The sequence below is a fragment of the Haemaphysalis longicornis genome, unplaced genomic scaffold (assembly GCF_048455015.1).
Source record: "Haemaphysalis longicornis isolate Haplotype H1 unplaced genomic scaffold, Haemaphysalis longicornis Haplotype H1 scaffold_5, whole genome shotgun sequence".
Lineage (NCBI taxonomy): Eukaryota > Metazoa > Arthropoda > Arachnida > Ixodida > Ixodidae > Haemaphysalis > Haemaphysalis longicornis.
Window position 1 is genome coordinate 17,716,380 of NW_027526385.1, and position 22,191 is coordinate 17,738,570.

A 22,191-nucleotide genomic window follows, 5' to 3' on the forward strand; every position below is an offset into this window, starting at 1 on the left:
CCAGAAGGCAAGCTCGACAATACTGAGTGCCAACCTATGGGAAATTTCAGCGTCCTTTTTTTTTTCTAGAAGACGACGAATGATTCAAATCTCGTGATGGAAGTTGCGCACAGAAGTTCAGAAAGTGGTATAATCTGGCCCTACAAAAATTGTGCTACTATTTGCGGTTTAGCGTGGGCTATGAGGCGTGCCGTAGGGGGGAGGGGGGCTACGGAATCATTTAAAACCCCGAGGGATTCTTAAGGATTCAGAAATTTCCTGACCACGGACACTTTTTGTGTCACAAAAATTTTTTCTCGTTCTTTTTCTCAAACTGCTTCAAGTTATATACGCAAGTTGGTCCGCACAGTCTTAAAAGCGCAATCCTAAAAGCTCATGCTCTAGTGTTATTTTATTTTTTAATGCCGGTCATACAATATTCTTCTTTGAGATTTAACTGTGAATGTCCAATAATAAAAGCTTCCGAGACTACACACTTCGCTCGGTGGACTTCGGTTTCGGTTCGGCGGAAGAGGTATGCGGAGGGGGTTTGGGTCGACGGACCTCTGGGGGGGGGGTCACTGGTCACTACCCCCAAACCCCCCCCCCCCCGTGGGTGCGCCACTGCTTTGATAAAACAAGTGAATTCAGAGGACAACGGAAAAACAACAAAGTGATAAAAACAGACTTGCATGTTGTTTTGGGCTAAACATCCGTCCACAGTTTGGACCTAACTTTAAGCGCCAGTTCTGTCTGAAAATAAACATAAATGAAGGAGCGTAAAAAATTGGCTCCAATCCACGCTGTGAAGGTGGTCGGAAAGCAAAGCCTTAAACAACACCCACAATAATTGCCCATGCGACGTCACTTGAATATTCACACACGTGGCTCTACAAAGAGTGAGACAAGAGATTCAGCCAGCCGTAACATCGGTTTCGGGGGAGCGGCGACCCGAACGCAGCAGTGTCGACTACGGCCGGGTTAGAGCGATAGGTGCCGCTGCCGTAGCCTGGCCGTGCGTCAGCAGAAAGAAAACAGAGAGGAGCGTCTTTCGAGGGGTGAGGCAGCGGAACCTAGCCATCCTGATGTGCTAGCTTGGGGCTACACCACCACGGGACACAGGCGTAGACACCGAAACAATTTGGCATGTGAGCTTAGGGATCCCCATTTATACCAATTTAAACTAGTTAGTTTAGTAAGTTTGAGGACTGCGAGAACGCTGAGGGAACTTTTATAATCACTATTGATTAGAACCAGTTGCTCCTTTCGTCTTGTAATATCTGTTAAAACACAACCGAATTGGTATTCACCAATTTAGAAAATGGAGTCCCATTTGTGGAAAGCAGTGGCAAAAGGTAGCGTTTTCTAACAGCCGTATGTCTGTATGTGGTCTCTACATTTTTTTTTCCCGCCCTGCAAACCAATCCTTTAAAATTAAACCTGTACAAAACACTCGTCCGTTCCAAATTAGAATACGCATGCGCGATATGGGATCCTCACCAAAGCACGCTCACCCTGGCTCTAGAATCTGTTCAAAACCGTGCCGCTCGTTACATATTATCATCTTATTCACGTCTTGCCAGTGTCTCATCTATGAAAAATACGCTTAATCTCCCCAGCCTTTCTCACCGTCGCAAATGCTCTCGTCTTTGTTTGTTTCACAAAATTTATCATCACAACCCTACTTTAAAGGATCAACTTATCACTCCCCCCCATTACGTGTCATCTCGAATTGACCATTTCAGTAAAGTTGGTGTACCATATTGTCGTACTGATCTGTATCATGAATCATTTATCCCCAAAACCAGCGTAGAATGGAACCGCCTCCCTCCCACCATCGCTGCCATTAATGAGGCCACTCTCTTTAAAGCAGCCATTCACAACGCTTCTTGTTGAATCGCTCTTTTGTTCTTGATTTCTGTTTCTATGCCGTTTGTGTAAAACAACTGCACCTTATGTATTTATCTTACCACTCCTTTCTGTTATGCCCTATGGGCCTTGAAAGTATTTTCAATAAATAAATAAATAAAAATCCTTAACGTATCTTTGCCGTACGCCCACTTAATTCCGTCGGGTCCGAGTTACCCAGGAGGTGCTGTCGAACAAGTTAATCAAGCCGTGCGAAGGAAGTGCGCAATGGACGCGAAGCTGTGCCAAAACAGGCCAAAAACAACTGTCGCTAAAGCAGACGACAAAGCCGTTCCGCCGACGTGCCCGCCGGTGTGAGCAGGCACCTGCACGCGGGGAACGCTGGGTAATAGCGCCCTATCGCTGAGCCATCAACATTGTGCTCCAGGAGTGAAAATTGCCCTCCCTCTCTCTAGCAGCGTCGGGAGTTTCTTGTTGGGCATGCCACAGAGGAACAGTTGGGTGGTAGAGGCAGAAAGCTTTGCTTTATAAGATTAGCGGAACACAGCCATACACTACATTTTATGTACATTTGATCAGTGCGCAGATAAACTGCATTCTTATTCTGATCCTGAATTTGGCAATGAAGAAAAGTGAAGCTCAAAAGGATTTTAATATTCCTGGTGTACGTACAGCCGAACCAACTGTATCTGCTTGAGGTCACACCAGGTGGTTTGGTGAAAGGTGATGATGTCGGCAGATAATAATTTGTGACGGGTTGTGGAACTATCTCTTCCTTGCAGTGGTAGTCTGCAAGCCTGTAATGGACAGTCCTTTGGGGGAAAAAGCGGCGATGTATAGGAGTCTCCTTTAGAGCACTCACGGGCCGGATTTTAAGGCCCGAGCCCGGCTCAAGCCCGCTTTGTGAAGCCCGAGCTCCACCCGGGCCCGTAACACCGAGCCCGGGCCCGGCCTGGGCCCGGGAATTCGTAAGTGAGCCTAGCCCGGGCCCGCCCTGGGCCCGTCGTCTCAAGCCCAGGCCCGGCCCGGGCCCGGTCATTTATTTTTGAGCCTAGGGAGGGCCCGCGTGTGTGTGACCAGGCCTGGTCTTAGACGCTGAAGAAAATTTGTTTATTATATTTGGTCCATTGTCTTCGTAGCGGGAAATTAGACGGAGTATCTATGTAGGCTGTACAAGCACGTCCTGAATTGAAACGCAAAAAATAAGGGTTTAAAAGTGCACGTAGTTTAAGCTTACACCGTCTGCAGTTCACACCACATCGGTGTAATAATAGCTCGTATTCTTACACGACAGACACTATCACCTTTGATGACCAGACTCTTGGCAACTTCACGTGGTTGCTTGGTCACAAGTAGGTATTGCTGAAATTTCTTGCTCCCCATTTGAGTCCACAAGTATGTGCGTGCGTTGAAATATTTTCCCTGCAGTGGTTGCTAAGCGGTGGCGCTTCTCTAGCACACGAGTTTGATTTCCAGCCATGGCAGCCGCATTTAGATTGGTTTGACAGCTAAAACACACGTACATAGACATAGGTGCACAGCTCCAGGTTGTGTTAATTAATTCCTTCTCCGCCAGGACATTCCTTGTAACCGTATCTTTTATATGTCATATACAAAAATATGTCATATACAAAAATCTTGATGCAGTACATGAAATGTCGTTAAAGTTACAGTATAGTGACTATCAGACCTATCAAAACACTTTTTTAAAACAATGTGTACAACTAACATCAAGAAGCGCGTATAAAAGCAAACTCAGAATACTCACTTTTATGCTCTTTTCTACACTTCACGTCGGAACTATTAACAGCCGGGCCTATGAATTCAAGCCCGAGCCCGGCCCCGGCCGTCGAGCCCGAAACCGGCCCGGGCCCGCGGCACTGAGCCCGGGCCCGGCCCGGGTCCGCCGATAATCAACTTCGGGCGGCCCGGCCCGGCCCGCGGGCTGGGTCGGGCCCGGGCTTTTGGGCCGGCCCGGGCCCGTGCGGTACTCTAGTCTCCTTAGTGTGAACACGTTGGGAGTCCAGAAATATCCAGTAGCAAGAGTGTACATGTGGTTACTCGGTGAACTATGTTCTTGCCTTATTTTTTTTATTTATTTAAAGCCTTGTGGGTTTTATTGCATGGAACAAGGACTGCCATTCACAAGTGGTTGAACTGGCAAAACAATGGTTGTAAAAATACGACTACTTTTTGTTCTTGACTCCCTTCTTGTGTACGTAGCAACGAAAGCTGAAAAGAAGACATAATAGCGCAGAAGTTCTTCTGCGTACCTCTCCATGAAGCAAATTTATGTCTGCTGGGGGGCTTTTCTTTTCTGTTCCCGTTACAGTAAATACATCTAATGCTGACCAGATAAATCCCTGGCCATCTCCACTAACGTGAAACCTGAGGTGGGGCGAAGCGTGCAGTGTATAAGTGTATTCTTGGCGCCTTGGCGTTTTTGCCAACGGAGATGAAACCGTTGGGGGTAGAGGTGTACAGCTTTGATGTAAAAGTCTCTTGTCTTTGAAGCACGAACCTCTCTAGCGCGAGGCGTAAACGAGTGTCCCAGTGTTATGCGTTACGTTCTAGCACTAAGCACAAACGAGTTTCCCAGTGTTTTATTACCGTGACTACATGGGGTGATGAGTATGACGACGACGACAGGAGACGCCAACAGCCTCAGTCCCTCAGGGGCTTCGCCCCTAAAAGTGTTCCTTTATAAATACTGATCAAAATGACATTTTACGTATAGTTATTTATTGCTCAGTATTGTTGTGGTGCTGAAAGAAAGAAATGATAAGAGATTTTGGTGACTAGAGACATTTTGATGACTCAGGATACAGGTGGTTGAGCGGCATTGTACAGTGCCCAACGCGCTGGTCTATAGCAGCGAGTTCAGCTTCAACAAGTTACATCTGAAAACTGCGAGAACAAACTTTTACAAAAAATGTTGGAGAGAAAAGGGGCGGGATTAGAGTGAAGAACACCGCAGCTTTTTGCAAATCCCACTCAGGCAAGGCAGGATAAGGCGGAAAGTACCAAAGCTGTGTTGTATACCAGTGCTGTATTTTCGCGCGTATAACCAGCACTCAAAATGCGAAAATTTCAGCGGCAGAAAAGGGGTGCGCGGGGTTTTTCCTTTAGTGCAGCTTCATGGAAATGTGCGTTGTGCCATGAAGCTCCCACGCAGTAACACTGAGTAAGCCTTCCATGGCACAGCAACTGCGCAAAACATACTAGGACAAGGAAGGAAAAACAAAAACGAGCACGCTCTAACAACTGAATTCTACTAGTGAATTGCGACTTTCGCCTTGCAGTCGGGTGTATTCTGCTTGCTAAATATACGCTTTCTCTGCCTACAGAGTACATGATGTGTTGCTTGAGCAGTAGCTTTGGATCAGCCTTTCCTGTATCAAATGTACGGGCAATATGCGAGGATTTTTTTTCTTTTCCAGCGGGCGGAAAGTGGGGGTGCGGATTATATGCAGGGGCGGGTTATACGCGCGAAGATATGGTATGCTGCCCCCTGTACATCTGATGATGATGATGACGCGCCTGTGATGTGTGTCCCAGTGTGCAGGCCGAGTTCCAGAGCCACCCCGAGAGCTACAACGGGGCCATGCGGGAAAACTACTGCTGGAGCCAGAGCATCTGCGACCTGGACGTTCGAGTCAAGGTGCGACCAATCACCAGATGGTTGTCGTCCTGTTTTTATGGGTTGTGTCCGGCCTTTGTGGGGAATCATCCATTGGTGATCAATCTGGTTTGCACCCTACATTGTATAACACAGTTGAACGTCACTTAGAACATCAAGCAGAGCTACATGCCAATGTACCATTGTCCTTCGGAATGCAAGGGTGCTGTTGCATTTGGCTACCTTGCTGTTATTCCAGGAGCCCTGTAAGGGGGAGCTCAGGGAAGAGGGGGTTTGAGCCCCCTCTCTATCATCAAAAACAAGAGGCTCCCCCCCTTGCCCTCCGGGTTTTGGCATGATTAGACAAACCGTGGCTCTAAAGCAAAGCCAAAACTGGCTGGAGTGGTTTAAAGTGGGAGGCTCAATACGGCTGAGTCATTTGCCGACCAATCTGCCAATGATAATCATCACTTAATTCCCGATCTCATTTTTTTTTCTGCTGTCTTGTTACTGACACATTACTATGACTAGGGTTCTGTTACTGTGAGGAGTAAATGATTTGCTTTTCATAAATGTATTGAGGATGCCGATTGTATCAGAGTAGTTAGAGTGCAAGTCAGAGTGTGCGATTTCTCTTTGCTAACCAAACAGTCATAAACTAATTATTATAATATATACAGGATTTTGAAAGGGGATAAATAGTTGTTAAAAATAAGTGGTGTTTGATTCATGATTCAAGGCCAACCCCTGTGAGAATACAAAAAACAAGAAAAGACAAAGAAACAACAATCCATTTCAGACGCCAGTAATCACAACCAGAAAACCACCATCATTATCATAATGCCGTAAAAAGAATAATGCGCTAAACAGGAAAGGACAAAGGTAGACACAAGCAACAGATGACACCCTGTTCTTTTGATTTTACTACAGAAATGAACCAACTAGCTGAACAAGTTTTGTTAACCCATTATCGTCGTCATCATTGATTTTTTTCAGCCCCCCTCCCCTCCCACCTTCATAACACCTCCGAAGCCGCAAGTGGTAGCCGCTTATATGCTCTCTCTGTTTCTGCCCTGTGTCATCGTCGCAGGTGGGTCCCGAGGTGACCTCGCGGAACCAGGTGAAGGTGACCATTGGCGCGGAGCACCTGAAGGTGGAGCTGCTGGACCTGGCCACCAAGGTGTGGTCGACCCCCGTGGACGACGCCCTGCACAGTCGCGTCAAGCTGGATGAGTCCATCTGGACCCTGGTGCCGGGCGACCACGTCCTGGTGAGCGTTCCTGACCACTCCCTCTGTTCCACCATTAAAACTGTTCGCTCCGGTATTTGGGAGAACGTGACGAGTAGTGAATGCTGTGTGAAGTAAGTTTTTCACCAGTAAACAAATAGCAGAACAAAAAAAAAATTGTGGTCCAGCTCTTGAAGGACTTAGTATGGGCAGATTATGACAACATTATGGAGATGGAGGAATGGGATCACGAGTTTGGCTTGTCATGTTCATGATATCATTCCCTGGTGTGAACATTGAAGGGAGGTTCTTCTTGAACCTTGAACATTGAAGGGAGGTGTGTGACGAGGGAAAAACCCAGAGTGAGTAGAGTCTCTTAAAGGAAAGTGCACTGCAGTACTGAAGGGTTAGAAAAAGTGAACGCACTATTTTGACATTGTGAAATGTGAAGGGTTCAGTGACCTGCATTCAAAAGCTGAGAGAGAAAGTATTTGCATCAACGACTAGATGAATGAGTCCCAAACTCAGTCAGAATACTAAAGCATAAGAGTCCCGCAAAAATGAAGCAGGAATAATACAAAAAAAAAAGGTGTTCTCACGAGAGTTCAGAGTCTGATGTCAGGCAATACAGAAATGGGTGGTGGCAGTGAGGCAGTGTCGAAGCATATGTGCATTGATGCAGTGCAAGAATGCAGTGCACTTGTGTCTCTCGCGTCAACGCAACCACCCTCAAACCCCGAGGTGGTCTTTCATAGGGCCATTAATCGCACGGCGCATTTGTGGTGTGTGCAGTTACGAAGTTGCACCGTTTGCACCATTGCCACACTTGCGCGTGTAGAATACAAGCACCGAGTGAACACCGTCGACTCCTACAACTTGTGGCAAACCTTACTGGCTATGTGATGTCCCCCCCCCCCTCCTCTTCCCCATTTGGCGCCATCCTAGTGTAATTTACCACGAAAGCGTCATTTGAGTGCACCCTGAATAGAGCAGAGAGGCAAGCATTATTGGTGGACAACCTGGCATTTCAGGTGAACCTGGAGAAGGCCCAGGAGCTGTGGTGGGACCGGCTGCTGGCCAGTGAGACCCCGATCAACGTGCGGGCCATCGACCCCACCAAGCCCTTTGAGGACCTGGACCCGGAGGCGCAGGCCAAGATCCAGGAGCTCACCTACAACCAGATGCTCAAGCGGGCCGGCCGGAAGACCCCCAAGGAGGAGGTGAGGGGTTCGCAAGATTCAGTTCCCTAGTGGGTACAAGCACGCCACTTCCTGTGCACACCCAGTGCCATCTACTGGTTCGCTTAGAACATTCCTCTTGTTGTTTTGAACAACTGCTGAAAGGTGACAACTGTTCACCCTCGGTAGCGTAGGGGTAGAATCGTGGGTTTTGGCACGAAAGACACGGCTTCGAGCCTCAGCAGTGCCAATTTTTTTTTAGGCCGTGTCTACAGTGCCGTCCGACGGTATTATAGGCACTCCACTATATCGACGTCCACCGGCGTTTTGTAACAAAATTTCTGCGTCTGGCACTACATCGTTCTAGATAACGTAAATCTAGGCAACCTAACCTAAACATAACATAACGTGACCTAACACGCACACAGAAATCATTTAAAACACCAAAACTAACCTAATCCATAAAAAGTATAGTTCAATTTAAAGATGAAAAAAAAAAAAAATACCGAGGGAAAAGCCGGTCTCGAACCACTGTCCTTGGGATCAAGAATCTAAGGCGTAACCTCTACACTGCCACGACAGACGCTTTGGCAGTTGCTAGCCCAGTCTTAACTATTTAAATGTTGCCAGACGGCACTCTAGCCGTGCCTGCAGCGATCAGCTGGAGTGCCGTCGGACGGCACTCTAGACACTGCGTTTTTTTTAACTTACTTTTACTGGGACTTACTTTCTACTGTAAAATGTTCTTCTAGCTCAATTCTACGCATTATTTTTATAAATATTGCAGTTTAGTATCATTTACATCAGTTCTGGAATGGAATGCGGCATATCAATGCTTTACACGTTCCTAAACCGCGCTGTGTTAAAAGTGAAACAGACAAGACAAGAGCACACAAAGACTGAGTGATGCGCGACTCAAGTGCAGTTGATGAAGCGTGCTTCAAGAACATGTATAACCAACTAGCCCCCGTTTTAGCCTTGCTGGCAGTTATATCAATGTTTTAGTTTAATTTCTGCACCACACGGGAAGTGCCTGGCTTGTATCTGTTTCTAAACAGAATATTGCGAGGGGTTCAAGCGGCAGCTGCTCATAGGGGGGATTGGCCTAGCGATGCGGCTGTCGCATGCTGCTATGAGGGTGATGATTACTATGAACTGAAGAGAAATGACAACCACCCACTCAGGAGGATTGGTCAAGAAAGCAGCTGCTTCCCGTTCAGCTGCTTCCCTATAAAGAAATTTTAGTGCCCCTCTACTATGTGAAGAAGGTTGGCTAGCGTAACTGGGTGCAGTGCAAGGACTACACAAGACTAAACACATCTGTTTATAATTTGCAATTGTGCACACTTCCTAGTTGATTAGCTGAATGAAACTTAAAAGGACTTGAGCTTTATTCCAGGGGACGAGCTTATTTCCTCATGTAGAAGCCCATGTAGTGACAGCGGATGGGAATTCCACAATGTTTACAACTTCACCGCGAGCTGCATATTTATGAAAAGTGAATGAAACCTGGCATAATGTCAGTCTTTTTTGCAGGTAATTGTCGTATGCTTTATTATGGGACAGTTTCGCAGAGTTCTGGTTGCAATTTAGGCTATAACAGTTGCGCTGTAAATACTACTCTCTGTTGGTCGCAGCAAATTTCAGGTGGTTGTCCATCAGTTTTTCGTCTCTTTCGCACTTCTGTCTCCTCCACTACCGAGGGACCTTTGCTCCAATTGCTGTCAAAGTGCTGGGTAAAATTCCATCACAGTGCTCTGCCCCCTTCAAATCCGGTGGCATCCACCTGTCAAAGGGCCTCTCTCTACAAGGTTTTCTTTTCTCCTTCCTTCAAGAATTTCTTGGACACTGTTGTAATAAGTCAGCGTTACCCAGTATACCCCCCCTTGGGGAGGGCATGTAATGGGAAGGCGAGATAACCGTTGGCCATTAAGGGTAACAGAGTGGATCCCTAGAGAAGGCAAGCGTTGCAGGGGCGGCAGAAAGTTAGATGGGCAGATGAGATCAAGAAGTTTGCAGGGATAAATTGGTCGCAGTTAGCGCAGGACCGGGGTAATTAGGGGTTAAGAGGAGAGGCCTTTGCCCTGCAGTGGGCATCGACAGGCTGATGATAATGACCCAATATACACCAGTTGCGAAACTCAACATAATCCATGTATGAAAAAATATTCCCGGGCCATGTCCACTAATGTGAAACCTGGAGAGGGGTGAAGCATGCAGTGTACCGGGTGCGCGAGGTATTTGAGAACAGAAGGTTGGTGTCAGGCACAGCAGAATATCTCCAGCAAAATCAGACATATTTTCACCATACTTTGTGAAGTACTTCTGTTATGGTTTAATTCCATAACTACTCAATGAATCTGCCATCGGCAGCGATAAGTGATTCGACAGGGCTTTGCAAACGGCTGCATACACGGATCTGGTGCTCCTTAGAGATGTTGGCCATTGAGTTAGAAATGGCGGCCCTCAGCCAGCATTTTGTATTATACGGTCCTTTGTTGGCCTCTCTCTCAACGGCGCCCCAGACAGTAGGATTTAAATCTGGAGAGCTAGGAGGCCACAAGTTCGTAGCGATGGGGTCGCAGACGTTGCTAGCCGGGCAATATTGGGTGACGCAGGCAGTGTGGGCGGGAGCCGGATCTTGCAGAAAGATATATGATCTTTCTTTCGAAACACTCTTTATCCATAGCTTTACAACAGTAGCAAGCAGATTCATGTAACCGGCAGCATTAGTGCGGAGTCCTGACTTTGTAAATGAGACTTCGCTCCTTTCATAATGGTAGCAATTTCCCATTTGCTGTGGTGCGCGGCCTAGGCGACGAGGACTGCATGGCATTTTATTTCTTGCTTCAACTTGTACACTTCCATCTCTGAACAAACTGCGCAGTATGAAGCATAAGGGGTCGATGAATAAGAAGCCGTACTTCTAAATATATATGATGAGCCTGCTGGTGTCTACGGCGATAAGGAATAGCGTCCTCAAATACCTCGCGCACCCGGTATAATGGCGTATTCGGTTGGCCACTCCGGTCCTCTGGCTCGGAGTCGGCACATACCAAGGCGGCTCGCAATCAGAGCGCGAGAGGCAGCGTACCAACTGAATGCGTCGGCGATCTCGGAGCAGCACGCCTGTAGCGCCACTGTGCAGCCAACGCAGGAAGCCGTCGGGTAAACCGCGGCGTTTTGTGTCACGTGACCCGTCCTCCCGGCCAGACCGCACCACGCTCTCACTTTGAAGTCAGAGCGGTTGGGAGCGGTCCGAGTCGGACGCTGCTGCTCTGAAAGAACCAACCGAAGGTAGTTCGAGCGCTCGAATTCTACCAACCGAAGGCGCGGCCACTTTTCAGAGCACTCCAGAGCGCTCGTAAACGCCCAACCGAATACGCCATAAGCATATTCTTGGCGCCTTGGAATTTCTGTCAACGGAGATGAAACCACTGGGGGGTGGAGGTATACAGCTTTACTGTAAAAAGTATTGTGTCTTTGGAGCACGAAGCTCTCTAGTGGGACGTGTAAACGAGTGTCCTGGTGTTTCTTTAGTACGCGTTGTGTTCCAGTGCGAGACGTAAATGAGTTTCCTGGTGTTTTAGTATCATGACTACATGAGACGAATGACGACTATGACGACGACGACAGGAGGCGCCCCTCCGTATAACAACGATGGTAGTTAAAATGCAAAGCCTTCTTGCATGCTGCAATCAAAGTCAAAGTGTCTGTGATCAACGTACAAACTGCCTGAGAGTCAAAATCCAAATACATATGAATGATAGGAAACAAATCCCTCATGAGAAAGCGGAGTACCTCCCAATCGTCGTCGTTCAGAGTGAAGCGTTCAGATTTGCTCTAAAATTCAAACTGCTTCAAACTGTGTCATAATGGTGCAATCGGATAGATGTCAGCTTCATGATGCGAGGGACCCAGGTTCGATTCTGACCACAAGAAGCATTTTTTAGATGCGACGCTCAGAGCATCTCTTGCCGGCGGCCCTGTCCTTCCTGCGTGCGTCTGTTGTTGTCCGCGGCGTGCGTCCGTTGTCCGCAGCCACTCTCCCGCTCTCCTCTCCGATAGCGAACACTCTCTCGCGAGGGGCACTGGATTGGATTCGATTGGATTGGCTTGGATTAAAGTGGATTGTGTTGGATTGTGTTGCATCATAGCCGCGGCAGATGCACTGGCGCCAGCGCGTGCCCAGGTGAGAGCGTGTGCGGCCCAGCGCGCTCTCACTCCGCCGGTGGGTGGTGCTGCGCGCGGTGCTGCGCATGTGCAGTACTCTCTCTCTCCGCGGTTTCCTCTCCTTCAGGCGCGCTGCGCATATATAGTGCCTAGAATATAACTGGTGTGCCGCTCTCCGGCGGCCTTTCGGTCGACGGTTGCTCTTCGCTTGCGCTTGAACCCCCTCAGCGTCGCATCACACCAGGGTTCCCGCGAGGGGAAGTGGGCGTAATTTTTCTTGTGTCGTCATCATCATGCACACTCCCATTGTATGAAGTTGTCTTTGCTGCCGTGTGTTTTGGTTGCAACACCGCCATCAGTGAGACCAAGCAAGATTTGCTCTAAAGGGGCCCTTAAGACAAAATGCAACATTGGTTTTTTAGAAAGATGGCCTCATTAGAGTAACACCGACACCACTTTTAACGCAAAATTCACTGCAACAAGCTCTATAATCAGAAAAAAAAAGAATCACCATGGCATTCACTAGCTCATTTCCCTCAGTAGAACTTATAACGTGTTACGGGCATTGCTATTGGCTGAGGCAACCAAATTCATTGCAAATAAAACAGGGCATAAGCTTGCAGAACGACCTGTTTGCACCTAAATGTAATGCATATTTTTTTTTTATACCCATAAGATTGTTGGGCTGAGCAATGGAATTTACGAACCAATTAGACAGCAGCGCACACTATGCTGGCTGACGCTGCACAGTCGTCGAGCGTGTTGGGCTTGTCCGACACTTCACTGCCCAAGTGGCACTTGCTGACACTGACCTACTGGCACTTAGTGACATTGCCACTTATGTGGCCTTCCTGTCGAGTGATACACAATATTCCACGACACAATTACTTCACTACCAAGCGTAACAATAAGCCAAGCACAATTCTGGTCAGAAAAAAAAAAGATACTGTGTATGGACAGTGGTTCTTCAGCGATATTGTCACGTCATCTATGAAGGGCAATGGTAACGAGGCTATCGAAAAATGTTTTTGCCGTGAATGGCAGCCTTAGTCAACCTACTAACGTCTGTTTTATAAACCTGCCCTGGGCATGTTATTGCTGACAACACGAAACACATGATGCGGCTGGAGATGTGAAATTTGGGCTTAAAAATGTTTAATTTCTCAGTGTATAAAGCATCGTTTGCTGCCAGACAAGCGCTGAGGGCACTATAAAACACCAAATCTTTTGACTAAAACAAACTTGTATTTTATCTGCATGGCCCCTTGTGCTGGTTGCAAATGGGCAAGCTTGGGTCCAGTTGGCTAGATTGCCATTTGTCGACAAGACGGTGAAGTAGTATTGAAGTGCTTGCGGCTGCTTCTGTAGTCATAAGAAAACTGTGGAAACATGGGAAAGCGTTACCTAATTAATTGTTTCAAATTTGAAAAGCAGGCTTCGTTTTGTCAAGTTGCGTTATTAAAAGTAAGTGTTGAGCAAAGTCCATTTTTTGTCCTCTATTGGACCGCACCAATGCACTTCCCCTTCCTCAGCTTCCACGAAGCGGGGGTACTGGTGCGACCGAGATTCTGAAGTGGAGTTTCTCAACTGGTGCACATTGAAGAACTCTGGCAATAAGTGGGGGTGCCTTCTAGTGGACTTATCCGCCAAGCCGGCTCAATTTGCCGGTTCTGAATGGTCCTCTGACCGTCAAAAAGACTGCCGTGAGGCGTACTGAGGCATTGGAAGACGAAGATGAGTCCTTTTGGGCAGCCGTGCATGAGCACGGTGAACCTCGAATGCAGAAGCCCGAAACTTGGCATTTTTTGCCAAGCTTGACTGATAACATCAAGTCAAGCAATGGCAAACATGCTCAAAGTGGTGCACATGTGAGGCTAGCTTAAAATCTTTTGAGACTGTGGCCAGAAAGTGTCGGAGAGAGATTCTCGAGGATGTGTTGACTGCGACATCATTTCTCTGGATGAAGCCAATGCCATCACGCTAGAAGGCCCCGTATGCGACTGGTTGCAGTAAATAGGAAGACTGATGTTATAGCCAAACATGTACTTGTGTGCCACGCTGGGGCCAAGAAGACAAGAAGCAGAGAGGCGAATGCGAATAGGAAAAAGTTGTGGGTGAACAACAGGTCCGACAGGACGAAATGGAATTTGTTTGAAAGAGGCCTTCCGTCCTGTTGCTCGTGATGATGATAGTGATCGTCTGCCAGTCAGAACACAGCTGTTGTGCAACTAACCATAAGTTTGGGTTACTGTATAATAATAAACTGATGTGTAAGGAAAGCATTGAGGGTGACATGCAACTGAGACAGCTTTGTGCTAGGGTTACCAGCAACCTGTCACTTGCCTCAAGCGGTGGGTTCACTCCTACAATCTGAAGAGGGCTTCGAATTCAAAGTTTTGGGCAGGGCTGTACAGCCTGCATTCAAACACATAAGTTGTATTCTTTTTACAAAATTCTTTGCACTGTCCCTCTCTTGTGGGAGAGAATGGGTGCACATTCGAGCAGAGGTTCCCCTCGGGATTACAACATTCAGCTGCATGTTTGTAACTTCTTCTGATGCTCTTGGTTGTGTGCAGAAAATGGAGAGCCTTCTGCGAGATGCCTGGGACAAAGAGGGGTCACCGTTCAAGGGGCAACCCTTTGACCCGAGCATCGTCTCCAGCTGCGACGGCTTCTGACCACTCCTCTCTCACCGGCCGCCAGCTACACATCTTGTCGGTGGCCTGCCCAGACTACGATGACGACTGCTGCTATCTGTAGTGTACACTGTAATGCAAGACTCCTGAGCATCCTGCAATGGCTCGTGTGTTTGTGTGTGTGTCTCCGTGACCTCCCCTGACCTTGAAGCGACCCCATGACCTCCTCTGACCTACAACTTGCGTCTTGTGATGAGTGTGCCGAGGTGTGTGCAACGAACTTCGTGTCTGCGTGTGTGTTGTGTGTGCACTTCAGCAAACTGCCTGTGATTTGGACAAACCTGTGTTGTGCGACCTCTGGCTTGCCGACGTTGCCTCACAACGAAATTGTACTTTTAAAGATGCTGCGTCGGTGCACTCTCGTTCGTGCCGAAATCTTGGAAGATGAAAAAGGCGCTGAGCTGAAGACGGCTCAATAACTTCTGCGAAGCTTTTTTACCCCTGCTACAGCAGCGTGTTCCTGCAAGAAGGTTGCCAACTTGTGTCTGCGGCTAACAACCCTTTGATGGTGTACAGACTTGTGGCTGTTTGACATCAAGTTGCTAAAGCAAAATGAGTGTACAGACCTTCTCGTGACTGAAACGAGGAACTGTGGTGATGGTGGGCAGCCGAAGGTAGTTGCTCCTGGGACTGTTTACGGGCAATACTCGGAGTGCCAAATGGTTTATTCGTTACCTGCATTTGCCCGGCACAAGTGTAAAAAATCTGGTGCATTCTTGCATTTTTCGCCTGCAAGAAGAAGGGTGCTGTAGGAAGCGAGTATGTAATTGATAGTAAAAATTTGCGTTGCACTAAACGCCGAGTGTGAGGCGCGTGAAAAGTGCTTCTTTTTTTCTCCCTCCGTGTGGTGCAAGCTAGAGACTGTAATTTGTTGACAGCATAGTCTAGTTTTTAAAGATTTTTTAGCAGCTTTATTTTGGAGACACGATTCAGTTCTCTCGGATCAAGCTTGGCAGGCAAGGAGGCAGGTTTTAGCAGTACAACTTGCCGCAGCAGTCGAGACAAATTTTATTCTCGTTGGTTCTCCAAAGTGCAAAAATAAAAGCACTGCCACAGATGCTGGAGCGCAATTAGTACGGTTTTGTGTCTTAGAAGTCTTGATTTGGTACTGTTGTTGTGCTCTCTGCTCCCACAGATTCCCTCCCACTAACACTTGCACACGAAAAAATGAACATATAATTGTTCTCCCTCATATGACAATCATTTTGCACTGTTTTTGTGGGCTCAAAATGCTAACAGGATTAATGGAAAGCAAAATACGTGCTGCAGAGTGGTCAGTGCACTGTCTGAACGCATTCAACATGTCCAAAGATTAACTGTAAGCAGTTAATTGCCCTCTTAACCTTGCACTATAGGTTCCCTAGTGTCCTTCATTCAGTGCTGTACTCCAAGGCGAGGTACTTCGCACTTCTACTCACCTATGACACCTAAACATTTTCAAAGCTGAAACCACACTCAGCATTGAAAAGTTGTGACTGAAATTACTGGGTAGGTAATCAGCGCAACACTTTAGCATACGAGCTTCGTGTATGCTATGATTTTTTCTTTTACTTTGCCTAAGGCCAGCATTTATAAACTAGAACGGACCACGAGTTTAGTTTACACTGTTTATGCAGGCTTATTCATTTATGCTTGTTTCTGCTGGAGTGGCGGCTCCAGTGGTACACTGGTACACTGAGTCAGTCTGAGTGTGCTCCGGTAACCCCCAATGTTCAGATATACCGCACAAAGGTGGAGTCAAGGCAGCCCCCTCTGCCCTTTGTGCACTTAGAAAAATTTCAGCGATTATGAAAGACCATTTAGCGTGTGCGCTCTCTGCGCGGCGAGTTTGTTTGGAATGGCAGGATCTAGACGGGAGTGTCATATTTCTGAATTGCGCATGATGTATCAGTGGCTCGCTGCATCAGGGATACTTGAAATACCGTATCAGCACAATTCTAACCTGCACCTTTTTTGCTAAAAGTAACCTTCAAATTTGTGCGTGCGTTACAATCACGTTCAAAGCTGAAAGCGGCTTCGAAACAGCCAGCAGCATTTCCATGTACACGAACACCTCCAAAAATACAATTCAATTCAATCCAATCAAAACAAACATTTCTTTTTCAAAATTGTCAAGGTAATCTTTTCTGTGCGTTACATTTGAAGGTGCGTTAAAATTGTGAAAATACGGTATCATCTAGGCAATTTCTTGGAAGTTAGGGTTAGCCCACTGCCCAGCTCGTTGGCCGAAGTGCAAGCTGGTTGTAGCGCAGTGCTAACTGCAGAAACAACAGTGAGCAGAGGTCTGTGAGCGCAACATTTTATGTACAACTCTAAATTTACAAAAGCTCAGAGCACACACCACAAGTAGGCACTTCTTCATCGCAATGCAAACAACTGCGTCACAAAAATAGAGAAAGTGCAACATGCTTGACAAGCAATGTGAAGTGGCATTAAACTTCATGCCACCAGAAATACAATCGCTGTGCACTCGCTCAGTTAAGTATGCAGGCGTTTCGCCTTAAAAGCAGTCTTTGGCTCTGATAAAAAATCTTGGGTTACAGCATGGAACTTGTGTGATACAATGGAAGGTCCAAATCGTGGATGTGAATGGCACGTCGGCAAAGTCCATATTCAGCGGGAAGGTGCTGGTTCATCTCAGCACAGAAAGGTGATGATGACAATGAGAGCTGACAGAAGGGCTATTAGGGACGATGCTGTTCGCAAAAGTACTTTGTTCTGGTAACACAGCAAGCATGAGCAGAAGTTTGCAAAGGCTGCACAGAAGCCTGTCACAAAAGTTAGCTCGTAAGTACAACAAATCACCGCATAAAGCTTATAATAAATACAAGTAAATAAACATGATAATGCTGAAAAAAAAAACACAGTCTGAAACAATTACTGAAAAAAAAAAAAATTAACTGAATGCCATTATTTCATCACACGTGCTATTCGGAGCGTATTCTTAAGCGTGTTGTTTATACAAGTGCAAGTGCTAGTACGAGTGAAGATGAGCGCAGCCTAGTTGAGAATCAACATTCACGGTGGCTCAAACCTAGCATGCACTGGTTTAGCATAGGGTCCCTGCTTCTAGAAAGTTACAATTCTATTTAGAGCCGCCCGGAAATCTCGCAAATTTGTCTTTCTCACAAATGGGTGGAAACTTGGCTGACATTTGGCCAATGCAATCGTCGTACAAGCGCCGAGTCTCCCAAACCCTGATCTGGTATCGCAATGGTACGAATGTGACCTAGAATCTCCAAAAAATGGACCCAACTTAGAACAATGGACCCAACTTTGAGTAGTAACAGTTCCTCCTACGTTTGGACATGACTGGTTTCCCAAATTTTTTTTCCGTAAGGCTGTTTAAACAAACAAACGCAGTTAAGTTGGAGTTATACTGTACTGCTCCCGCAAAATAAGCATTTGAATTTGCTCTAACTGCTGTGAAACTGAGCAAGTGCAATTCAAAGTCACGCAACCATGTCATGTCTAGAGCCCCTAGCTTTCCGCGATTCCGCGAAAAATCGCGGAATTGAAGTGTTTTCGCGGAATTCCAAAAAAAAAAAGTCAAAAGTGTGGTGCTACGTCTCCAAAACGATATATTCGGTGAAATGTGGTGGGAAAGTGGTATTTTCTATTAGTAATAGCAAAATGGTTTCTATTAATTGTCTGCAACGTTTTTACTGTTGAAAATTTAAATTTGCATCTGCGTATTCCTACCTTATCAAATAATAAAAGTGTCTAGGTGGCGCAGCCTCCACCCGAATCAAGGGGCTTGGCCATAGCCACAGAAAGAGAACATCACACACGACAAAGCCGATCAGATTATAAAAACAAATGAAGGGTGCAATGAGTAAAGCGGCTAGCAAGGCGCTAGTATACTTGGAGAACTCTTCCACTTGGAAGTTCTTCAAGAATGTGAGGTGCTTGGATCCCCAGCAAGTTGGGTGTCTCTCAGAGTAGAGATCAGAGTTAGGGGCCGTTCCTGGATTTATAGCCCTAGCTGCTAAATGGCAAGTAAACCTGAAGTCTGCCCAATACCTCAAGTCTAGTGACAGGGACTTGGCACCATTTCTTTCTAAACAAGAAAAACCAGGTGGAGATTTTGATGTCCTGGCTTTCTGGGCTAGGATGGAACACCTGAGTCCAACACTTTCTTCCATTGCCCTTAAATACCTGTCAGTGCCAATCAACTCTGTTGACGGAGAGAAGTCGTTCAGTCACTATGGTGGCATCGTGCTATTCTCTTGATGAAGAAAGCACAAAGCATCACCAGATGCTCAGCCACAACAGCTTTCTTCAGTTGTAAATAAAATCTAGCATGTTAGGAATCTGAAGTGTCTACGTAATAAATGAACTGTTACATGTACCTTATGCCGTTTTAATGTTGTCGTGGAATTTTGCAGATTCCCCTATCTAGAATTGCAGAATTTGAAATGTTCCACCGCAAAAAGTAAGGGGCTCTAGTCATGTCACAAAAATTTCATGGACACCTCACCACATACAATTTAATGGAAATGCTGCCTGATGTGAATTGCGTTTCCATATTCACCAATTGCCAAACCTCACTTTTCGTGGTAGTCGACTGTTTTTCATCTACCATCCCACCCTGCTTCGCTGCTCCTTCTAGACGTTCGCATATCTGGCGGAGCTCTCTCAGCATGATCCTTGCCATTGTTTTTAAAATGTTAAAAATGCAAGGCAGTATCATGCAGAGCAAATGCTGGTTACGTTTCCCGCCATAGTTAGCATGGTCATTCATAATAGATAGTCCTGGAACTTGGCTTTGCTACCTACAATAACAAAAACCTTCTCCCACTGTGTAGCCAAATTTCCCAGTGTGGCAGATACAGCGGAGTTTTTTTTCGTCTGCACCAAAGCTGTGGAACTTGAAGCTGGGAACAGTTGCGTTCTGTCTATTTCTTACAATTCATGTGTAAGGAAAATTACGAAGGAAAATTACAACAAATTTGAAAGAACCAGGCCTTGGTAGATTACTCAACCTAATTCCAGCCCTGAAAGATGTTTTTTTAACAAAAAAAAAAAAAGACAATATTGAATTTTCACTCAGTGCAAAAAACTTTTGCAATCTTCATTCCTGGAGCAATTAGCTGATCGTACAGCAAGGCACAGCAGCCGGTGAAACATGCAGATATGAGAGTGGACAACATTGATAGCAAAAACAGTGCTGACATGTCGCTCATTCGACAAAATTTGTATTCCAACCTCTGCACAGTTAGTTCATATGTTAAGTTTAAGTTTAGCAATGGTTGAAACGTTGCCAGTGCTTTTGAAACATGCACTGCCTTCAAACCGGACAACACTGCAGTATTGCAAAAACTGCCAACAAAAACCCACGAGTTAAGAGGCTTAAATAAAAAATAATTTTGGGAATTTCACGTGCTCAACTACACCTCAGCTAGGAACTGCGACGTCGTGGGGCCGCCAGACGAATTTTGGCCATTTGGAGATTTTTAACGAGCACAAAATTTTGATACACGGGTGTTTTCATTTATACCCTCCATCACAAAAATGGCCGGTGCAGCCAAAAAACTGGCTTGAATTAAAGGCACTCACAGACAACAGTTTTCTAGAAGCGATTAGGCACATAGTTCATAAAGCAGCTGGAAAACGGTGCTTAGAATGTAGCAATTTAAAATGGTTGTACATGTGCATCTTTGTTGCAAAATTCCCGTACAACCCACACGAGTAACCACATTCTTGATTTTGTGATGCCACACACCAACTTACATTTCGCTGCCTCATGCATAGCAGCAGCTTGGACATGTCTACAAAAAACACTTTGGATCACTTTGAACATGCGGCAATGCAGATACCAATACATGTGCCACGTTAATGACGTCCCAAACCAACTTGTCTTTTACCATGTTTGTCCGGACTCACTCATAGGCAATTAGCCCACACCAGTTCCCCAACTCGATGCCTCCTCCCCACAGACATGAGTGCAAATGGGGGAGGGGCTGAAAGTTGAGCTGCAACCTTTGAACATGCGGCAATTTGGCCCAACAGGCCACAACCGACGACGTAACCTTACAACACGTTTCAACAATACACCTCTTCAAACTGGACTTCAGCATTCTTCCTGTAGTCAGCACACCACACACACAAAAATCTAAAACCAGGCCTCACAAGAACATGTGCATCTGCAGTAATGTGCACAACCATGTTCACATGCACAAACATCAATGCTCGGAAGTGCACGCATGCACACACACCAAGGCAACCGTGCCTTTAGAACAGAATAAATGTCCAGTGCTTCCATTCGTTTGGTATGGTTCCTTATGCCACCATCAGAAAATTCTCCCCTTCATGTTCTGGTGCTCCAAAAATGACAGGAACCAACTAAAAACGTGCAGCCTGTAGACAGAACTAAGAACACTCCTCACAAAAGTTTACGCGCTCAACAAATATGCTTAACACACACGAGGGAACATTTGACAGAAGCCTTTTTCAGTCGGGTTGACCACACTGTCGCTCGAGAAAGGAACAGAATTGTCTCGCGAAAAGTCAAGGACCCCTCCTTTGTAGATCTTGCTTCGGGCTTGGCTTGGCTTGGCTTTGTAGGGCTTGGTTCGCACCTTGCTTCGTTTGCATTCAACGCACGCGAGTGCACCCGCACACGTCGCACTCACAACTTTGCACTGCACGTCTCAGCGTTCGTCTGCGCCGTCGGCCGCTTGGCCCCCTTCTTCTTGGACGCCACCTTGCCGACAGTTCTGGCCACGCGCTTCTTGAGGCTGCGGAAGGGCGCAAACGTCTTGCTGGCGGGCTTCTTGGCGCTGTTCGGGGTCGCACTGGGGGCCTGGCGCACTGTCGCCCACTCTGGAAAAGGGGCGCCAACATCGAAGGTTTCCGTCCACTCGCCCGAGAACTCCGACTCCTCATCGCCCAAGGCTAGCTCAGCGGCATGCGAGGAGGCAATGAGAGAGAGATGGAGGGAGGGAGGTAGGAAGAGAGAGAGAGATGGGAGAACACAAGGGAAACTATTGAAGCGTGCAGGAACATCGTTCTTATAGCAAAACGATATTACGGATGCTCATTTACGACATACGGATGCCAGCTGTATTTGCACGATTCTAATGCGCGCTGTTTCTTGCTTCGAATTAGCCTTCAAATTTGCGAGTGCGTTACAATTTGGCTCAAAGCTGAAATCAGCTTCAAAGTGGTCAGCAGCATTGCCATAGACACGAACTCGTCCCAAAATCCAATTCTAAATCTGCGCGAAGAAATTTCTTCCAAACTTTCCCACATAAACGTACCTGCACGTTACAATCTGGGGTGCGTTAGAATTGCGCAAATACGGCACTGATTTGCCAAAAGAGAGCAACACTGAGTTTGCAAAACTTCGTGCTATTAAAATGAACTAGAAGTTGCCTTAGGTAATGCAAATGTCTCAACAGCCCCAGTCTTGAAATAAGCAGTTTGCTTTTACTTCAAACACACTAA

The 22,191-nt window shown here is 46.6% G+C and overlaps 2 protein-coding genes across 7 annotated transcripts in view; one reads left to right on the forward strand and one right to left on the reverse strand.

Annotated features, from left to right (window-relative positions):
- Window positions 1-15,807, forward strand: part of LOC144137931 (nudC domain-containing protein 3) — a 32,685-nt gene extending 16,878 nt beyond the window's left edge. The window contains exons 5-8 of the mRNA XM_077669960.1: window positions 5,407-5,509; window positions 6,558-6,737; window positions 7,727-7,915; window positions 14,623-15,807. Of these exons, the coding sequence (XP_077526086.1) occupies window positions 5,407-5,509; window positions 6,558-6,737; window positions 7,727-7,915; window positions 14,623-14,724 (574 nt within the window). The 3' untranslated portion in view covers window positions 14,725-15,807. The remainder of the gene's footprint in view (window positions 1-5,406; window positions 5,510-6,557; window positions 6,738-7,726; window positions 7,916-14,622) is intronic.
- Window positions 15,808-17,025: 1,218 nt separating this feature from the next.
- LOC144137932 (uncharacterized) overlaps window positions 17,026-22,191 on the reverse strand; it is a 73,255-nt gene continuing 68,089 nt past the window's right edge. For 4 of the 6 annotated variants that reach the window (XM_077669965.1, XM_077669961.1, XM_077669966.1 and 1 more), the window contains exon 6: window positions 17,026-21,639. In XM_077669965.1, coding sequence (XP_077526091.1) covers window positions 21,374-21,639 — 266 coding nt within the window. In that variant the 3' untranslated portion in view covers window positions 17,026-21,373. The remainder of the gene's footprint in view (window positions 21,640-22,191) is intronic. The other 2 variants (XM_077669964.1, XM_077669962.1) reach the window with 1 other exon arrangement.